The sequence below is a fragment of the Ursus americanus genome, chromosome 16 (genome assembly GCF_024610735.1).
Source record: "Ursus americanus isolate L20-20 chromosome 16, mUrsAme1.1.p, whole genome shotgun sequence".
In the NCBI taxonomy this organism is placed as follows: Eukaryota; Metazoa; Chordata; class Mammalia; order Carnivora; family Ursidae; genus Ursus; species Ursus americanus.
The window spans coordinates 5,952,601-5,973,743 of record NC_142142.1 but is presented as its reverse complement, the minus strand read 5'-3'; the positions used below and the strand labels follow the sequence as shown (position 1 = coordinate 5,973,743).

At 38.1% G+C, this 21,143-nt stretch overlaps 2 protein-coding genes across 2 annotated transcripts; one reads left to right on the top strand and one right to left on the bottom strand.

Annotated features, from left to right (window-relative positions):
• Positions 1 to 1,565: 1,565 nt before the first annotated feature.
• On the top strand, positions 1,566 to 2,581 carry LOC123782608 (olfactory receptor 52J3-like). Its single transcript, XM_045782858.2, has one exon. It carries the CDS (start codon positions 1,616 to 1,618, stop codon positions 2,579 to 2,581), a length of 966 nt encoding a protein of 321 aa, XP_045638814.2. The 5' UTR covers positions 1,566 to 1,615.
• Positions 2,582 to 14,970: 12,389 nt separating this feature from the next.
• On the bottom strand, positions 14,971 to 15,924 carry LOC123782600 (olfactory receptor 52E2). The gene has a single exon (XM_045782851.2). The coding sequence runs from the start codon at positions 15,922 to 15,924 to the stop codon at positions 14,971 to 14,973; it is 954 nt and encodes a 317-aa protein (XP_045638807.2).
• Positions 15,925 to 21,143: the final 5,219 nt, after the last annotated feature.

Here is a 21,143-nt window from a genome sequence, read left to right as displayed (position 1 = left end):
GCATCCAAGATGAACTGTGGTTTGATTTCAGTGTGTAGTGCAGTGAAAGGGAGATGATCAACGGTGGCTGAGAACTGCTGGTTTGATCTGATACGATATGATAGCATCGTGTGGTCCAATGTCTGAATGTAACAGGGGAAAACTTGCAACATTTTTTTTTAACTGAAAACTTTAATTTTTTTTCATTGTAATTTTTTTAATGTTTTAATTTTAACCTTGCAACCTTCAAATGAAGATTGGGTATCTGTAAATATATCCAGACGATCCCAGGCTTTTAAAATCCATCTACAGAATGATTATATAGTTGGTCGATAAAGTATCATTTCTGCTTCTTCTCTGGGTTATAGGGAATGAATGAATGGACTTCTGAAGCACAATGAAAACCTGAGGTGAGCAGTGCGATGTTACTGAGAGTTTATTTTCGCACAGAAACCCAAGCTAGGCATCGGGGTGTTAGGAGGCTTGTTCCCGGCCAGCATCAAGAATGGCTGTTACCTGGAGTTGCAGTTCTTAAAAAAACACAAATAAGGGGGCATTGCAAAATACAGCTTTTATCTCCTCCACCCCCAAGAAACACACACATACACACATCTAATCTTAGAATGGATAGAACTATTATTTTATTTTTTTAGCTTGTTATGAATCCCAAAGAAATAGGGAGCTATTTCAAGGATAAAAACTGGAGTCTGGGCCACTATATCCTGATCTTGAACCAGTCTGCTTAAGGTGGAGACCCAGAGAATGACCTTTATTTCATTGTTTGAGCTTATTAGTGACTAGGTGCTTTTTCATTGTTTTGAAGTCATTGCAAAAACCACCTTCTCTCTGCCCTTTAGACAACTACAGAAAGCAGTTTTGTACAGGTTTTGTTTCTCCAGACTGTTTCGTGGTGCTCGGAATGCCTTCTTCACAGGTCTGTGCCACCTGACACTTCCTAGGCATTCTTTTACCCACATTCCCAGTTCATCAGGCAGAAAGAGTGAAGGCAATACATGCTCGTTCTGGAGCAGTCCTAAGATTAACAGGTGTTCTCCTAAAACTACTTCTAGCTGGCCTGTTGTCTTTTGGATTATATCTGCATTTCCATGTGTGCTTCCTTGATTTTTTGCATATCTCTCTTCAGACAGGAGCTTTACAAAAGGTACAGGGCATATGAAATTATTCCATATTTAATAGCAAGTTCTGTGTCTTATCATTTTGCTGTTGGCTTCCTGATAAGCAGTGTAGATTAAAAAAAAAAAGAGGATTAAATTCCTTGAGACCGGCCCATTCAAATGAGTATGGCTTGGCATAAAATAAAAGAAAAAAATACATGGAGCCCCTCGGTGGCTTGGTCGTTAAGCTTCTGCCTTTGGCTCTGGTCATGATCTCAGGGTTCTGGGATGGAGCCCCCCATCAGGCTCCCTCCTTGGCGGGATGCCTGCTTCTCCCTCTCCCACTCCTCCTGCTGGTGCTCCCTCTCTCCCTGTGTCTCTCTCTGTCCAATAAATAAATAAAATCTTTAAAAAAAATTATCCCTTTCGAATAGCAACCTTTTTTGTTTTCACTATATATTGAAGCACTAAGCTAGTCATTTTCGTGACTACCTGCAAACTCTTTCCCCCTCTTTCTAGGAATGACATCTCCGCTGTCATTTGGAAGGATGTTTTATCCTAACAGGAGTGTTTTTCACCCACCCACATTCTTCCTCGTTGGAATCCCCGGTCTGGAATGGGCCCATGCCTGGATCTCCCTGCCTTTCTGCTTAGTCTACCTTGTGGCTTTACTGGGCAATGCCACAATTGTGCTGGTCATCAAGACAGAGCAGAGCCTGCGGAGGGAGCCCATGTTCCACTTTCTGGCTCTCCTTTCAACTATCGATTTGGCCCTTTCCACAACCTCTGTGCCCCGCATGCTGGGTATCTTCTGGTTTGAAGCTCATGAGATTAACTTTGGGGCATGTGTGACCCAGATGTTTTTGATCCATACTTTTACCGGCATGGAGGCCTTCGTCCTGGTGGCCATGGCCTTTGACCGCTATGTGGCCATCTGTGCTCCACTCCACTACAGGACCATCTTGACATCCCGGGTGCTGGTGGGCATCAGCGTGTGCACTGTGGTTCGTCCAGTTGTGCTTACACTTCCCATGGTCTATCTCATCTACCGCCTGCCCTTTTGTCAGGCTCGTGTAATCGCTCATTCCTACTGTGAGCACATGGGCATTGCCAAACTGTCCTGTGGCAACATCCGTGTCAATGCCATCTACGGGCTCTTCGTGGTCTCTTTCTTTCTGCTAGACCTGGTCCTTATTGTCATCTCGTACGTCTACATTCTGCGAGCTGTCTTCCGCCTCCCGTCACAGGATGCTCGGCTAAAGGCGCTCAGCACGTGTGGCTCTCACGTTGGGGTCATCTGTGTTCTCTACATCCCCTCAGTGTTCTCCTTCCTCACTCACCGATTTGGACACAACATACCACGCTACATTCACATTCTTGTTGCCAACCTCTATGTGGTTATCCCACCTTCACTCAACCCCATCATTTATGGTGTGAGGACCAAACAGATTCGAGAGCGAGTGCTCCACGTCTTTGCTAAAAAGTAAATATTCTTGCCCATGTTTACCAAGCGTTTTGACCTAGGAAGGAAAATGTGGGCTCTTTTCAGCAATTTTTCTCTGTCTAAATTTAGTGCTGCCAAATTATATTCCAGAGCATTTGATCTTGGCCTAATATCGATTCTATGATTTGAATAATTTTCAAAATATTACAAGTTGAAGGCTAATTCCTTAGAAGCAGGAAGTGTTTGCATTATTTCACGCTGTGTGAGAAAGAAGAGTCCACGCAACGACCCTTCCCATCATTACATTTGCAGTGCTTTATTTCTCCCCTGATTTTTAAGTCCTACTTTTCCCTCTGTTCAACAAAAGTCAGACAAGGAAACATACAAAAAATGCCTTTGTTCTCACAACATGGAATTAAAAACTATTGTTACTGCAGCTTATTTATCTTGAATGTTATTCTTAATCAAACACACAAGACATTTAATTTGAAATGACCTATGAGACTTACCCCGCCCAGTTCCAATTTTGTCTTATCCTCAGAGATGGCAATGATCACTACACGCTCTTCTTCTTTGAGCGTAAATTGATCTTTTTAAATTCAATAATTTCTGTGGGGTTTGCGATTATAATTTTTTATTTCATGTGAATGGTAATGCACTGTGTATCATTTCACAGACAATTGTTTCACTTACTATTAAATTTAGAGACTGTCTATGTTGATACATATGGGATATAGTGTTCTTTTTTAAATGTAGTAATATCTTTCATTTGCATTTTATCTTTTCATAATTTGAAGATCTATAATACTTTAGTTATATTTAATTCAGAATTGATGTTGTGACATCTTTATGAATTATTTTTGTTCATCTTTGACAAATTTCTAAAGGTTCCAAGCTTAGAAAATGTAGGACCGTCAGATAGTAGGTTACTAATTGAATAGGTCATGTCTTTATTTTTATGGTGTTTATTTACTGATTTCGTTGCCTCCTCTCCAAGTTTCCGCCTAGTTTCTTTGAAGTCTCATAGCATTTTTTTTTAAAAGATTTTATTTATTTATTTGACAGAGATAGAGACAGCCAGCGAGAGAGGGAACACAAGCAGGGGGAGTGGGAGAGGAAGAAGCAGGCTCAGCAGAGGAGCCTGATGTGGGGCTCGATCCCATAACGCCAGGATCACGCCCTGAGCCGAAGGCAGATGCTTAACCGCTGTGCCACCCAGGCACCCCTCATAGCATGTTTTTGATTACACTTGACATATTAGCACTTTCCTATAAGCCCTTTATATTTAATACCTTAGTTTCAAATGGCAGATTACATTTTTAAATGAACTCAATACTGATTATATTGCCTATAACACATGCTTTTGACACTTTCAAACCGAGGACTTCCTCGTAGCTTTATTATATATCAACATCCCCACATCTATGTTGTTATTGGGGTGTATGTTAAGTTTTACTTTTAATTCCACTCTAACTGCAATTTATTTTGAGGTGAGATTTAAGAAAAGAAATACCTTTCTGTTTCTATTTAATAACATAATTTTTCTAACCTGTTTAATTACATAAATGACTTAATAACTCATCGCTTCAGAACTGATTTTCATTTATTCTTTCTTTGTATTAAATTTCAATTTATACACGAGTATGCTTTTCACTTATAGAGCTGGTTTGTCTGTTCTTGAACCAATATCACAATGTTCTTCATCACTAAACATTATAAAATATTTTAATAACTTTTAAAGCTGATTATCCTCCTGTACTTTTCTCACTCTCCCTTTGTTCTTTAAATTAACTTCTAGAAAAACAAAATAACATGCTGTCATTTTGTTGTACTTAAAAATATCCTGTTGGAATTTTGAGTTCATTTATTATTTGGTTCATTTACTATCAATTAATTAAACAATGTGTTTTTAATTCCTTAAAGTATTAGCTGAGAATTATTATGCTCTTCACTTGGACAAGCACGGATACTAAAATGTGCCCTGGGGCAACTGCACCGTGACTACCCTTCCCAGCCCCCTGTTTCCCAGCATTCTCTTCCCTGTAAGTTTCCAGTTTAGAGTTGGTCACATCAGAAATGCATAAGCTGTGGGAGCAAATGTGAAACAGCAACCACTATTTTCTGTAGTTCATTATTGTTTACAGGGAGAGACAGAGAAACACAACGATACTAGAGCATTCTCATTTCTCCCCCTGTCCTTCAGCTCCATACACAGCTCTCCATGGCTACTGACCTGCTTATCAACAGCGTTCACAAATGCACCATCAAATATTTTACTGCAAACAGAGGCAGTAGCCAGGAATAACAAACCATCTTCCTTAAATTTCTACACTCACTTCTTTTATGGATCCATCCCAGAAGCGGAGAGTACCAAGTCTTCTGCAAATACCAACTCATTCACGCAGGCCTAATCTGGCTAATAAATTTATTTTTGGATCTTTCCCCTCCCAGCTCCTCCCACAATTGTATCTAATTCCTATAATAAATTCTTTATTCCTTAATACTTGTAGTGGTTCTGAACCCTAACTGATGTAGGTATAGATACCAGAATTGCTTCCTTACTTAATCAGTCTTAGGGAAATTAGGGCCTTGCTGCTATTGGCAAAGGGGAGACATTGGTGGTATGTAGAATGTGGTAACAAAACACATTATTACCTTCTATAATGAAGTGCTTAAAGAAGGCAAGACTTGGAGTGTCCAAGTATTTCTGTTAAATATTTTAGTAAGAATAAGAAAAGTATAGATTGTTCTTTCTGTGATAAGCTGGAGAAGGAGGATAAAGGAAATAATGAGTCAATGAGGTCAGGGCTTTAAATATCTAGCTCAAGGCCCAGGCACAGGAAACAAAGCATGTTAAACTATGCTTTAAAAAAAATAAAAATAATAAAAAAAAAAAATCTCCCGATCTCCTGCTAGGTCATTTATTTGAAAGAAACAAAACTCTAAAAATTGGAATAGACATCAATGAAGTAAATCCTGAGCTCTGCTAAACCCCCTTTACCATTAGAAGCAGCTCTTCTTGTCTTGTATGAGGTAGATAGTCTCCCCCTGTTCAAAGAAAATACCTTCCCCTGAGGTAGCTGGCTTTAAATGGATTGGTGATCTATGCCACAAAACTTCCCACCACTCTGTATGGTTTCTGAGAATAGTGGTGTCTAATAGGAATAAAATGTGGGTCACCTATATAGTTAAGATATGCTATTAACCATGTTATGAAGCCTAAAACTAACTAAAGGTAGTTCAATGGAATATTTAATCTAACTTAATATTATCTAAAATTTATTTAAGCATAAAATCAATATACATATCAATTAAATATTTAATATCATTTAAATGATAAAAGTAAGTCTTCTTAATCTAGTATTAAACACAAAACACATCTTATTTTGTACACTAAATTTTCAATGGCTAAAATAAAATGCAAAACAAAACAAAATATTATGTTGAACTGAGAAATATTTTATACTGCTTCAGACTTTAAGCTTTGATTAAAATAGTTAAAAATTCATTCTTTCAGTTGAATTTGCCACATTTCAAATATTCAATAATCACATATGGTTAGTGTGTAGTGTGTGGGAAAGTACAATTCTAGATTTATGATTGGACACAAATACTAGCAGCCTCCAGGGATAAAATATACTAACCTAAAGATAAACAGATAAAACATGGGGAACATGTGTGATACTAAATTCTGAGTACTGGATATGAGTCAGAGAAATATGACATAACAGGAGGCTGAATTGTAGTATGAGGACCTTAAATAGAGATTCTGGACTCACTGTATTTGGAAATGGTTCCAACAGTTGGATAGTTGACTGAAACCTGTACTCAAAGATGGTCTTCAGTAAATGAACTGAAATACCAGAATTTCCCTGAAGAAAACCATAAAGGAAAGTTTCCAAAGACTCAGGGAACATAGAATGTTAGAGTGGATTTGTCATGCCTATTCAACCAGCCCCTAACTGTGCCCCTAGCACCCCTAGAAAACACTCTCCTCATCATGGCTATGACAGATATGTTCCTGAGGAGAACCTAGAAAACCAGGAAAAGTTCTGCTTGGGCTACTTTCTGCAGGTCAGGAATGATGTCAGGAATTTTTGCTGTCAAACTGTTTCCTGAATTCAATCTTGAGACAACTCTGAAACCCAGAGCTCATTGAAGTGGAGGCTGTTTTCCCCTGTAGAAGGATCCTACTGAACAACCAAGTATCACTGGTCTTCCTGAAAGGGACATGTGATCATCTATCATCAAAACAATGCTTTGAAAAAGAAAAGCAAAGCTGGAGGCATCACAATTCTGAACTTCAAGCTATATCACAAAGTGGTAGTCATCAAGACAGTATGGTACTGGCATAAAAACAGACACATTACGACAATGGAACAGAATAGAGAACCCAGAAATGGACCCATAACTCTATGGTCAACTAATCTTCAACAAAGCAGGAAAGAATATCCAGTGGAAAAAAAGACGATCTCTTCAACAAATGGTTTTGGGAAAATTGGATAGTGACATGGTAAGAATGACACTTTCTTTCCCCATACACAAAAATAAATTCAAAATGGATGAAAGAACTGAATGTGAGACAGGAAACCATCAGAATCTTAGAGGAGAACTCAGGCAGTAACCTCTTTGATCTTGGACAGAGCAACTTCTTACTAGTTACATCTCCAGAGGCATGGGAAACAAAAGCAAAAATGAACTATTGGGACCTCATCAAAATAAAAATCTTCTGCACAATGAAGGAAACAATCAGCAAAATTAAAAGGCAACCTTTGGAATGGGAGAAGATATTTGCAAATGACATGGATGATGAAGGGTTAGTATCCAAAATCTATAAAGAGATTATCAAACTCAACACCCAAAACACAAATAATCCAGGTAAGAAATGGGTAGAAGACACGAACAGACATTTTTTCCAAAAAGACATTCTTCAAAGAAGAAATTCAGATGGCCAACAGACACATGAAAAGATGCTCAACATCACTTATCATCAGAGAAATACAAATCAAAACCATGATGAGATGCCACACTGTATATTCCACTGTATATTAGAATGGAATGGAATATTACTTAGCCATCAAAAAGTGAAATTTGTCATTTGCAGTGATACAGATGGAGCTAGAGTGTATTATGCTAAGCTAAATAAGTCATTCAGAGAAAGACGAATACCATATGTTTCACTCATATGTGGAATTTAAGAAACAAAACAGATGAACATATGGGAAACGGGGAAAAAAGAGAGCGAAGCAAACCATAAGAGACTCTTAATGATTGAGAACAAACAGGGTTAAAAATATGGATGATAACTTTCTAGTTACAAAAATGCTTATAAATATTTACATCAAAAGTTTGAAGTAGTTACTAGCCTATAATATAAAATTACATGACAACAAATGCATCGGAATTTCAATTGATCAAAGATAAGGGGAAAATAAAAGGAGATATAAATAAGAAAATTCAGAAACCCAAAGAGGAAAGACAATCTGGTCAGATATAAAGTTCTTATAGACAACATGAACTTCAGTTAAGAATTAAATACTATTTTTACTATTCTGAAAAAAATTAGACTTAATCTCTTTACTAAAAGAGCTTTGGCACAGGCATTATAGAGAAAAGAATGAAGTTTCTTCAATAAAAGAAAAAAAAAAAACTAGAACTACTATATGATCCTGCAACTCCACTTCTTGGTAAATATCCTAAGGAATAAGATCAGTAGCTCAAAAACATATGTACACTCCTGTGCTCACTGGATCATTAGTCATGAAAGCCCAGATAAGGAGACAAACCAAGTATCCATTGACAAACGAATAGATAAAGAAAATATTGTATATGTAAACAATGAAATATTACTTAGTCTTAAAAAGAAGGAAAACTTCCCAAGAGGGCTTGTGCTAAGTGAAGTAAGCCAGACACAAAGACAAATACTATATGACCTAATTTTTATATGGAATCTAAAAAGTCAATCTCATAGAACCAGAGAGTAGAACAGTGGCTAGGAGTGCGGGAAAGAGGAGAAATACTCATAATGGGTACAATCTTCCAATTATAAGATGAATAAGTGTGGGGATCTAATGCACAGCATGACAATTACAGTTGATAATACTGTATTGTATTCTTGAAATTTGCTCGAGTAAATCGTAAGTTTTCTCACCACAAAAACCAAAATGTAACTATGTGAGGTGATGGATGTGCTAATTAACTTGATTTTGTAATCATTTCGTAACATATATATAAAATCATAACGTGTACACCTTTAAAAAATCGCACTGTGTAAGCTAAATATAGACAGTTTTTTTATAATGACATTTTTTTATTATATGTTAGTCACCATACAGTACATCCTGGTTTCTGATGTGAAGTTCCATGATTCATTAGTTGCGTATAACACCCAGTGCACCATGCAATACGTGCCCTCCTTACTACCCATCACCAGTCTATCCCATTCCCCCACCCCCTCCCCTCTGAAGCCCTCAGTTTGTTTCTCAGAGTCCATAGTCTCTCATGCTTCATTCCCCCTCCTGATTACCCCCTCTTTCTTTATCCCTTTCTTCTACTACCGATCTTCCTGTTTCTTATGTTCCCTAGATGAGAGAAATCATATGATAATTATCTTTCTCTGCTTGACTTATTTCACTTAGCATTAGCTCCTCCAGTGCCATCCATGTTGCAGCAAATGTTGTGAAATCGTTCTTTTTGATGGCTGAGTAATATTCCATTGTATATATGGACCACATCTTCTTAATCCAGTCATCTGTTGAAGGGCATCTCGGCTCCTTCCACAATTTAGCTATTGTGGACAATGCTGCTATGAACATTGGGGTGCATATGGCCCTTCTCTTCACTACGTCTGTATCTTTGGGGTAAACACCCAGTAGTGCAATTGCTGGATCTTAGGGTATCTCAATTTTTAACTTTTTAAGGGACCTCCACACTGTTTTCCAAAGTGGCTGTGCCAACTTGCATTCCCACCAACAATGTAGGAGGGATCCCCTTTCTCCACATCCTCTCCAACAATTTTTGTTTCTTGCCTTGTTCATTTTTGCCATTCTAATTGGCGTAAGGTGGTATCTCTGTGTGGTTTTGATTTGAATTTCCCTGATGGCTGACGATTTTGAACATTTTTTCATGTGTCTGTTAGCCATTTGTATGTCTTCATTGGAAAAGTGTATGTTCATATCTTCTGCCCATTTTATGATTTGTTTATTTGTTTCTTGTATATTGAGTTTGAGAAGTTCTTTGTAGATCTTGGATACTAGTCTTTTATCTGGAGTGTCATTTGCAAATATCTTCCCCCATTCTGTGGGCTACCTCTTAGTTTTTTTGACTGTTTCCTTGGCTGTGAAGAAGCTTTTTATCTTGATGAAGTCCCACAAGTTCATTTTTTCTTTTGTTTCTCTTGCCTTTAGAGATGTGTTATGAAAAAAGTTGCTGTGGCCGATGTTATAGAGGTTGCAGCCTATGCTCTCCTCTAGGATTTTGATGGATTACTGTCTCACATCGAGGACTTTCATCCATTTGGAGTTTATCTTTGTGTATGGTGTGAGAGAGTGGTCAAGTTTCATTCTTTTGCATGTAGCTGTCCAATTTTCCCAGCACCATTTATTGAAGAAACTGTCTTTTTTCCACTGGATGTTTTTTCCTGCTTTATCAAAGATTAGTTGCCCAAAGAGCCGAGGGTCCATTTCTGGGTTCTCTATTCTGTTCCATTGGTCTATGTGTCTGTTTTTGTGCCAGTACCATGCTGTCTTTGTGATCACAGCTTTGTAGTACAACTTGAAATCTGGCATTGTGATGCCCCCAGCTTTGCTTTTCCTTTTCAACACTTCATTGGCGATTCATGGCCTTTTCTGGTTCCACACAAATTTAAGGACTATTTGTTCCAGTTCTTTGAAAAACGTCATTGGTATTTTGATCGGGATAGCATTGAAAGTGTAGAATGCTCTGGGTAGCATGGACATTTTAACTATGTTTATTCTTCTGATCCATGAGCATGGAATATTTTTCCATCTTTTTGTGTCTTCTTCAATGTCTTTCAAGAGTGATTTGTAGTTTCTAGAATATAGATCCTTTATGTCTCTGGTTATAGCATCCTTTCCTGATTAAAACACTTCAGAGTGTAGGGATAGAGGGTACATTCCTCAATCTCATAAAAACCATCTATGAAAAGCCTACAGCAAAATCATTCTCAATGGGGAAAAGCTGGATGCCTTTCCCTTAAGATCAGGAACACGACAAGGATGCCCACTCTCACCATTAGTATTCAACATAGTACTAGAAGTCCTTGCAACAGCAATCAGACAACAAAAAGGGATAAAAAGTATCCAAATTGGCAAAGAAGAAGTCCAACTGTCTCTCTTTGCAGATGACATGATACTCTATACGGAAAACCCAAAAGAATCCACCCCCAAACTACTAGAACTTATAGAGCAATTCAGTAATGTGGCGGGATACAAAATCGGTGCTCAGAAATCAGTTGCATTTCTATACACGAACAATGAGACTGAAGAAAGAGAAATTAGGGAATCCATCCCATTTACAATAGCAGCAAAAATCATACGTTATCTTGGAATTACCTTAAATATAGACAGTTTTTATTTGTCAATCATATTTCTATAAAGCTGGGAGATCATCAGTTAATTTATAATACTATATCCTCCAAATAACCTTAAAATGAAGATGAAACAAAGGGTTATTTTTTAGGCAAAGAAAACTCACTACCAGAAAAATTGCGTCAGGTACTATTTAAGTTTATTTCTTCAGTCATGAGTAAACTCATTACAGATGAAATTTTAAAGATGCAAGAAGGAATGAACACCAGTGGAAATAGTAAACATTTGGAAACTTTTAAATAAATATTGACTTTCCAAAACAATAACCCTATGTGTGTAAGTTTCAAAGTTTATAAGAAGTAAATTAAACCATCAATAGTATATAAGTCAGAAAGTAGAAAAAGGGACAATTTTTTTTATCCTTTATGAATAGAAGGCAGTAGGACTGCTAGTTTATACTAAAATTTAATAATTTGCAGGGGCATCTATAGGACAATGGCAAAAGTAACTGTAAAATTATGTATGAAATCAAAGCAAAGCAAATGAGACTTACCAGTCATGATTAAAAAATTCTAAAGAAGAAAATCTTTGTTGTGAAATACCTGTATCTCAGGTGAAGTAAAAGATAGTAAATATGAGATTTAGTTAAGAAAAAGAATAATTATGTTAAACGTGCATGAAATTTGCAGTGTATTTAAAATATGAAAGTCGTCAGACTGGTTTAAATACAAATTCTTTTATTGAAGAGACTGTCTTTTTTCCATTGGAGGTTCTTTCCTGCTTTGTCGAAACATTAGTTGACCATAGAGTTGAGGGTCCATTTCTGGGGTGTCTATTCTGTTCCATTGGTCTATGTGTCTGTTTTTGTGCCAGTACCATGCTGTCTTTGTGATCACAGCTTTGTAATATAGCTTGAAGTCAGGCATCATGATGACCCCAGCTTTGGTTTTCCTTTTCAACATTCCCCTGGAGATTCGGGGTCTTTTCTGGTTCCATACAAATTTTAGGATTCTTTGTTCCAGCTCTGTGAAAAATGTCCATGGTATTTTGACAGGGATGGCATTGAAAGTGTAGATTGCTCTGGGCAGCATAGACATCTTAACAATGTTTATTCTTCCAATCATGAGCATGGGATGTTTTTCCATCTCTTTGTGTCTTCCTCCATTTCTTTCATAAGTGTTCTGTAGTTTCTAGAATATAGATCCTTTACCTCTTTGGTTAGGTTTAGTCCTAGGTATCTTATGGTTTTTGGTGCTATTGTAAATGGAATCGATTCCTTAATTTCTCTTTCTTCAGTTACACCGTGAGTGTATAGAAATGCAACTGATTTCTGTGCATTGTACCATCTTCCTTACCTACCACCACTAACAGGAAGGGTGTCAATAGCGTCTTGCAGGGGATAATATGCATGCCGTCTTTAGGAAGATGCACTCTGCCTCAAAAAAGCAAGACAAGGGGCACCTAGGTGGCTCAGTTGGTTAAGCGTCTGCCTTCAGTTCGGGTCATGAACTCAGGGTCCTGAGATTGAGCCCAACATTGGGCTCCCTGCTCAGCGGGGATCCTGCTTGTCCGTCTGCCTGCCACTCCCGCTACTGGTGGTCTCTCACTTTCGGGCAAATAAATAAAATATTTTTAAAAAAGCAAAAAAAAATTCTTTGATACTTGTAAATGGAGACAAATTCAATTATCAAGACATTAAAAGGCTGAAAGAAAAAAGATAGATGTTTATAAGTTGAGTTTGCTGACTAATTTTAAACTCTACAAATTCCATAAAGTCAGGGAAAGTGGAATAGTCATCATCTTATTCCCAGCAGCTTGCAGTTGTGAAAATATGCACTCGAAAATGATTACATTCAGAGAAAAAAAGCTCCAAGAAATATCAACTACTCTAGCGGCAATGGATGCATTCAAACCTTTCTATATATACAAAGACAGCATGGTACTGGCACAGAAACAGACACATAGACCAATGGAATGGAATAGAGATCCCAGAAATGGACCCTCGGCTCTTTGGGCAACTAATCTTTGACAAAGCAGGAAAAAACATCCAGTGGAAAAAAGACAGTCTCTTCAATAAATGGTGCTGGGAAAATTGGACAGCTACATGCAAAAGAATGAAACTTGACCACTCTCTCACACCATACACAAAGATAAACTCCAAATGGATGAAAGACCTCGATGTGAGACAGTTATCCATCAAAATCCTAGAGAAGAACGTAGGCTGCAACTTCTTTGACATAGGCCACAGCAACTTTTTTCATGACACATCTCTAAAGGCAAGAGAAACAAAAGAAAAAATGAACTTGTGGGACTTCATCAAGATAAAAAGCTTCTGCACAGCCAAGCAAACAGTAAAAAAAACTAAGAGGCATCCCACGGAATGGGAGAAGATATTTGCAAATGACACTCCAGATAAAAGACTAGTATCCAAGATCTACAAAGAACTTCTCAAACTCAATACACAAGAAACAAATAAACAAATCAAAAAATGGGCAGAAGATATGACCAGACACTTTTCCCATGAAGACATACAAATGGCTAACAGACACATGAAAAAATGTTCAAAATCGTTAGCCATCAGGGAAATTCAAATCAAAACCACACCAAGGTACCACATTACATCAGTTAGAATGGCAAAAATGGACAAGGCAGGAAACAGCAATTGTTGGAGAGGATGTGGAGAAAGGGGATCCCTCCTACATTGTTGGTGGGAATGCAAGTTGGTGCAGCCACTGTGGAAAACAGTGTGGGCTTTCCTTAAAAAGTTAAAAATTGAGCTACCCTAAGATCCAGCCATTGCACTACTGGGTATTTACCCCAAAGATACAGACGTAGTGAAGAGAAGGGCCATATGCACCCCAATGTTCATAGCAGCATTGTCCACAATAGCTAAATTGTGGAAGAAGCCGAGATGCCCTTCAACAGATGACTGGATTAAGAAGATGTGGTCCATGTGTACAATGGAATATTACTCAGCCATCAAAAAGAACGATTTCTCAATATTTGCTGCAACATGGACGGAACTGGAGGAGATAATGCTAAGCGAAATAAGTCAAGCAGAGAAAGACAATTATCATAAGGTTTCACTCATTTATGGAACATAAGAATTAGGAAGATCGGTAGGAGAAGAAAGGGAAGAAGAAAGGGGGGGTAAACAGAAGGGGGAATGAAGCATGAGAGACTATGGACTCTGAGAAACAAACTGAGGGCTTCAGAGGGAAGGGGTTTGGGGGAATGGGATAGACCGGTGATGGGTAGTAAGGAGGGCACGTATTGCATAGTGCACTGGGTGTGATACGCAAGTAATGAATAATGGAACTTTACATCAAAAACTAGGGATGTACTGTATGGTGACTAACATAATATGATAAAAAATATTATTTAAAAATTTTTTAAAAAGGACTAAAATGATAAAAAAAACTTTTGATATGTAACTATCAATCATATATTTAGATGAATAGAAAAAATGACATGACCTACTAAATCAAATTTTGAGGGACAAAGGGGATGCAATAATGGATACTGGGAAGTGGTCTGAAAAGCACGTGGAAATTAAATGCATTTAAATACAGAATAGAACCAGTATAGACACATATATTTTTTAAAAGATTTTATTTATTTATTTGACAGAGAGAGACAGCCAGAGAGGGATCACAAGCAAGGGGAGTGGGAGAGGGAAAAGCAGGCTTCCTGCCAAGCTGGGATCCCGATGTGGGGCGATCCCAGGACCTTGGGATCATGACCTGACTTGAAGGCAGACATTTCACAGATGAGCCTCCCACGCTCCCCTACAGACATATATTTTAACATAATCTCTATGAGAAGGCATCTCTCTGATTTAATTTTCATAAAATTTCATACTGAACTGCACATGTATGAGGTGTCATTCTTTTCCCTTTCCTTGTTTCTGGAATAATATTTTCTTCACACGGTCATAGATCTGCTTGGTCCTGACTCCATATATGACAGGGTTGAGCATTGGTGGCACGACAACATACAGATTGGCCAGGAGTATGTGGATATAGCGGGGGACGTTATGGCCAAAGCGATGTGTCATAAAGGAAAAGAGGGCCGGTGTGTAGAAGGCAAGAATGACACAAACATGAGAACCACATGTGCTGAGGGACTTGATGTGGGCTTCCCGGGAAGGAAGACGGAAAACAGCACGGAGTATCTGAACATAAGAAAGGGCAATGGCCATGATGTCAAAGACTAGATTACAAATTGCACATAAGCCATAGATGATATTGATCTTGATGCTGGCACAAGAGAGGCGAGCAAGACCCATGTGTTCACAGTAGGTGTGGGGAATGACATGATTCCCACAGAAGGGCAATCGCAAAATAAGAAATACAAATGGGATCACAAAAATAAACGCCCTCACTAACACGCCAGCACCAATCACAGAAACGGCCTTGTTGGTGAGGATGATGGTGTATCGGAGTGGGTTGCAGATGGCCACGTGGCGGTCATAAGCCATTGCCAACAGGACTGCTGACTCCATAAGTGTGAAGCTGTGAATGAAAAACATCTGCACGAGGCAGGCTTCAAAGAGGATCTCTCTGAGGTTGAACCAGAAGATCCCGAGCATCTTGGGGATGGTAGCCGTGGACAGACCCAAATCAATGGCAGCCAGCATGGCCAGGAAGTAGAACATAGGTTGGTGTAGGCTGCTCTCAGCCTGGATCACGAACAGAATCGTGAAGTTCCCTATCAGTGCGATGGTGTACACAGCACAAAAGGGAAAGCCAATCCAGACGTGCAGTGCTTCCATTCCTGGGATTCCCAGCAACAAGAAGGAGGAGACGTGGAACTGGGTGCCATTGGGAAGGAACATTCTATTTGGTAATGCATAAGTCTTCCAAAATGTATGCTGACCCAATCTACAGGTCACCAGAGAGTCTCTGTACTGCTGGAGACCTAAAGATAATAAAGGACATGTAATTAGCCATTTTTTCTCATTATTACAATCATCACCAACAGAACCTCCTTCAGTTCTGACCAACTTAGGATTCTGCTAGTTTCTAGATACAGCGATGCAAATTAATTCCAGTTGATTGACAACACTCAGGGGTTAGCGCACAGGATGAAAAATAAATATTTTTTTTTTTAAAGATTTTATTTATTTATTTGACAGAGGTAGAGACAGCCAGCGAGAGAGGGAACACAAGCAGGGGGAGTGGGAGAGGAAGAAGCAGGCTCATAGCGGAGGAGCCTGATGTGGGGCTCGATCCCGGAACGCCGGGATCACGCCCTGAGCCGAAGGCAGGCGCTTAACCGCTGTGCCACCCAGGCGCCCCGAAAAATAAATATTAAAAATTACTTTAAATTGTTGAATTGGTCCATCTCTTAGTATTTAGTAATTATTATTACAAAATATGATTGGGAATAATAGTGAAAACAGCAACATCAAATACCAATTATTAAGGCGCTATTTTTTTATTTTCATTTTTTAAGAGTTTATTTATTTATTTGACAGGCAGAAAGACAGAGAGCACAAGCAGTAGAAACAGCAGGCAGATGGAGAAGGAGAAGCAGGCTCCCGGTTGAGCAAGGAGCCGGATGTGGGCCTGGGTCCCAGGACCCTGAGATCATGAACTGAGCTGAAGACAGATGCTTAACCAGCTGAATCACCCAGGCACCCTGAGGTGCTGCTATTTTTTACAAGGTTTGTTGTCAGGCTCTGTGCAAAAATCATCTCCAATATTTAAATAAAAAAGCTCTTCAAGAAGAACATTAATTTTGCTTATTTTACATATAACTTATCTAATGATCCAAGAGTTTAAGTAGTTTACCAGAAGTTTAAAATGCTTTCAATGGAAGGTCTGGGAAATTAAGTTAGGGAGGAAAGTGCAAATAGAAATAAAGGAAAAGATTTGCTTTACCTATGTTATATATATATATATATATATATTGGTACTGAGACCACACACACACACACACACACACACACACACTATACTCCACACATGTACAAATACAAATACATAGATACAAACTACAAATCTTTTATAAAACTCACAACATCCTTTTCATCCATTCGTCTGTGGAAGGGCATCTCGGCTCCTTCCAATGGAACATTACTCAGCCGTCAGAAAGGTTGATTACCCAACATTTGCTACAACATGGACGGGACTGGAGGAGATTATGCTAAGTGAAATAAGTCAAGCAGAGAAAGACAATTATCATACGGTTTCACTTATTTGTGGAACATAAGGAATAGCAGGGAGATCATTAGGAGAAGGATGAGAAAAATGAAGGGGGGATAACAGAGAGGGAGAATGGGTATAATAGGCAAACAACGAATCATAGAACACTCATCAAAAATGAATGATGTACTGTATGGTGACTAACATGACATGATAATAAAAAAAAGAATATGGGAATAAAATTAAAAACAATGAAAACTAAAAAAAATCCAAAAAACAACAACATCGAAAAAACCTCACAACATCCATCTGAATAAAATTTTTTAGTATTTCTTGTTTTTAGCTAAGGCAATTGTGACTTTAGGAGTTGAAAACACAGGTCAAAATGTCAATAAAAATACTAGCGAGAGAAAACAATTAGGAATATTGGATAATTAGGTGTATGATAATTCAATCATTTTCAAAGTTCCCTATGCCCTTATTATATGTCTTAATGTAGCTTGTTTACAGCATTTGATAGGTGAGTATTTCCAAAATATTTACTCATTAATATGTGTAATTATTTTGTAGTAAAAAGTCCCTCTTCTGGGTGCCTGGGTGGCTCAGTTGGTGAAGTGTCTGCCTTCAGCTCAGGTCATGATCCTGGAGTCCTGGAATTGAGCCCCCCTGTGCAGGGCTCCCTGCTCCATGGGAGTCTGCTTCTCCCTCTCTCTTCGCCCCTCCTCCCTGCTCCTGCGCGCTCTCTCCCCCACACACACTCTTAGATTCTACGCTGGCAATACTAATGGTGACCTAATTTTGAACACGAAAATCAGGGTATTTAATCTAGACGTTGATATAGAGGAGAAAATACCAAGAAGAGTGTTAGACAAGGTATAGAGCAAGCAGTTGAATATGGATGGTGAACGTGAGAAGCAAAGCCAGGAGCAAGAGACACTCTGGCAGTTTCAACAGGATCAGAGGCTATTTCCATAAAGTTATATTATTACAGTGACATTGTGAATGTTTTTAAAAGGCATGACAATGGATAAGACGAGTAAAATAGGATTCTGTCACGGAGGCAAGTTTTCCCATGGAAATCAGCAAGAGAAACCAATGAACTTTTCCTTTTTTCCAGGATACACAATGCAACCATTTCTCAGTTACTGGGACGTTTACTTTAGGCACTAGCTGTAGATCGGATTGCACAGGGTAAAAATAAGCTGTCTCTGGCTTTCTAAGAGAGACAGAATGGTACTATATTCTGTGATTGCAAATAAAATGAGGGAAATTATGTCTCCCCGGTCACACAATTATATTCTGCAATTATGCAGTATTAGATACTATTAGATAAGCAGCCAGAAAGTGATATGAATACATCAAGTGGAAGACAAACATAGACACAGAACATGAAAACCTGGAGTGGAAATAGGAAATACGGAGAAAGGAACAAGATCTGATTTCTCAGCGATTTCTCTTTCTTCTGTGGACACTAAATAGTTTTTCTTAGATGACAATTAAAGAACAGATTTAGTAAAACCCCAAGGGCAACATGAATATATAAAGGTGGGAACGAATAGTAAGGATAATCTTATACCTGTTGACAAGGACTTCAGGAATTAAGAAAGTTTAAATGGGGCAAAGTTACAGTGAGATGGATGTGATAAAGGAAAGGTTACTAGCCATCTTGGTTCTTATCTTCCCAACCAAGGATATCTACAATCTTGTGCTTAAGCCATCTTGAACTTTTACTCCTTCCCACAGATACTGTATCCATTTGATGTTACCATAGGACTACCCGGTTATTTTCTCCTTGACTCCCTTGTCTTTGAATTGCTAAAAATATCAGTATTATGCCTGAGCTTCCCATGGAGAAAAGTGTGTAAACAGTAATGGAAAGTTCCATTGAAAATTTTTCAAAAGCATCCTGCAAGACATAATTCAGATCCATACACGGGGCGCTGGTGCCTGGATCCCCTCCGTGTTCCTACAAGATCTAAAACTAATCTGTATTACAGCATTATTACAAGTGTCACTCACGCTTACATCTCTGTATCTAATTTAAAATGCAGACCACTTACCAAATGTCCAGAGTCTATTGTATCAAGTAAATCAATATTAAAATGATGAAAATGATAATACTTAATAAATGATGGATATTAATAAAGATTAATGATTAAGAGTAAATAATTAATGGTTATAAAGAATTCCTGGGTCAGTTGTTCTTTAATCTTTTGGCTAATAGTTTCATGCTAATGTATATATTACTAATTTGTTAAATAAATATTACAGAATGTTTCTTACGTATCAGAAACTGTTCTGAGACATTTTAAAATTGAGGTCCGTGCGATCATGCATGATAAAAAATGTTATATAGAATCTGAGGCAGTGTTTATAAATATGCACGTGTAAGAGAAACAAATTTTTATAAATAAATTCATGAAACCATCCTACCAATAGTGAAAGAAACTACACCAACAGTTTAATCTGATCATGCAGTCTATTCTTAAGATTAATACCGAGTAGAAGTTCTTAAAATTGTAACACATTCTGATTCACACGTACGTACCACTTCGCAATAGCAAGATCGAATGCTTCCCTACACATGTCGACCTGGCCTCACATCCTGACATCTGTAACTGTAAAATGTGCACTGTGGCAGCATTATTGTAAGCTGCCGAAAGAGAAAAGCTATGATATTGAGCATTTCTGATTTTTTCCCCTCTCTCTGGTTTCATTTTCTCATTTTCCTTTAAAGACATTTTTTCTTCTGACCATTCATTAACGATTGGTGAACCTTAACCATCAGCCTTAGCTACTGTTATTTCTCATCCAATTTCAGCTCTATGACAATCTCATTCACACCCATTGCTTTAAGAGCTTTTTTTTTTTTTTAAGATTTTATTTATTTGACGGAAAACGAGAGAGTACAAGCAAGGGGAGCAGCAGGCAGAAGGAGAGGGAGAAGCAGAGCCCCGCTGAGCAGGGAGCCCCATGTGGGACTTGATCCCAGGACCCTGGGATCATGACTTGAGCCAAAGGCAGACGCTTAACCGATTGAGCCACCCAGGCGCCCCTTTAATAGCTATCTTTAATAATGAAGAATCCTAAATAAAAGTCCCCAACCCTCCAAATTGTATTACATTCAGATTCTCAAACCAAATTCCTTCTGGCAATTACTTTAACTTTTCTTTTGCCAAAATATTACAAATAAAATATTTCTAAAATTGAATCCTCAACCCTGCCTCTACCAAACTCCTGCTTTAACTTAATCTTACTTTCGTTATTGTCTGATCTCAGAAAATGTTGTTATCATGTAACCTATCAGAAATAGGAGCATGATCCTTTTCCTTTCTCTACCTATTAAAAATATACTCTAGATTCTATTTCTAAACATATCGTGAAAATCAGTACAGTGGTCTCCATCCTCATTGGGAGAGTTCCAGTCATCATTTTTTTGGCTGATTAAGGCAAAGTGCTTTCTACTGCTTAAGAGCGTGAGCTCCGCAGTCAGACTGATTGTGCTGAAACCCAGCTTCACAACTTATTCACTCTGTAATAAAGTATTACATATTAGCTGTGTGAGCTTGCAGAACTGTCACATCGCTATACCTCAGTTCCTTCATCTAGCAAATAGAAATAATAAGTGCAAATAAACCTTTAAAAAGTAATTCTTTATTAATTAATTAATTAATTGTTTATTTATTTATTTTAAGTACGTTCCACGCCCAGCACGGGCCCTGAACTCAGGACTCTGAGATCGAGACTTGAGCTGAGATCAAGAGTTGGACACTTCACTGATTGAGCCATCCAGGTACCCGAAACCCTTAATTTTAGAATAGATAATCCTTTTAAAACACTTTGAACCATGTTCTAATGATACCAGTTGTCCCTCATTCTTTTTTTAGCTATCGAGCAGACTGATTTT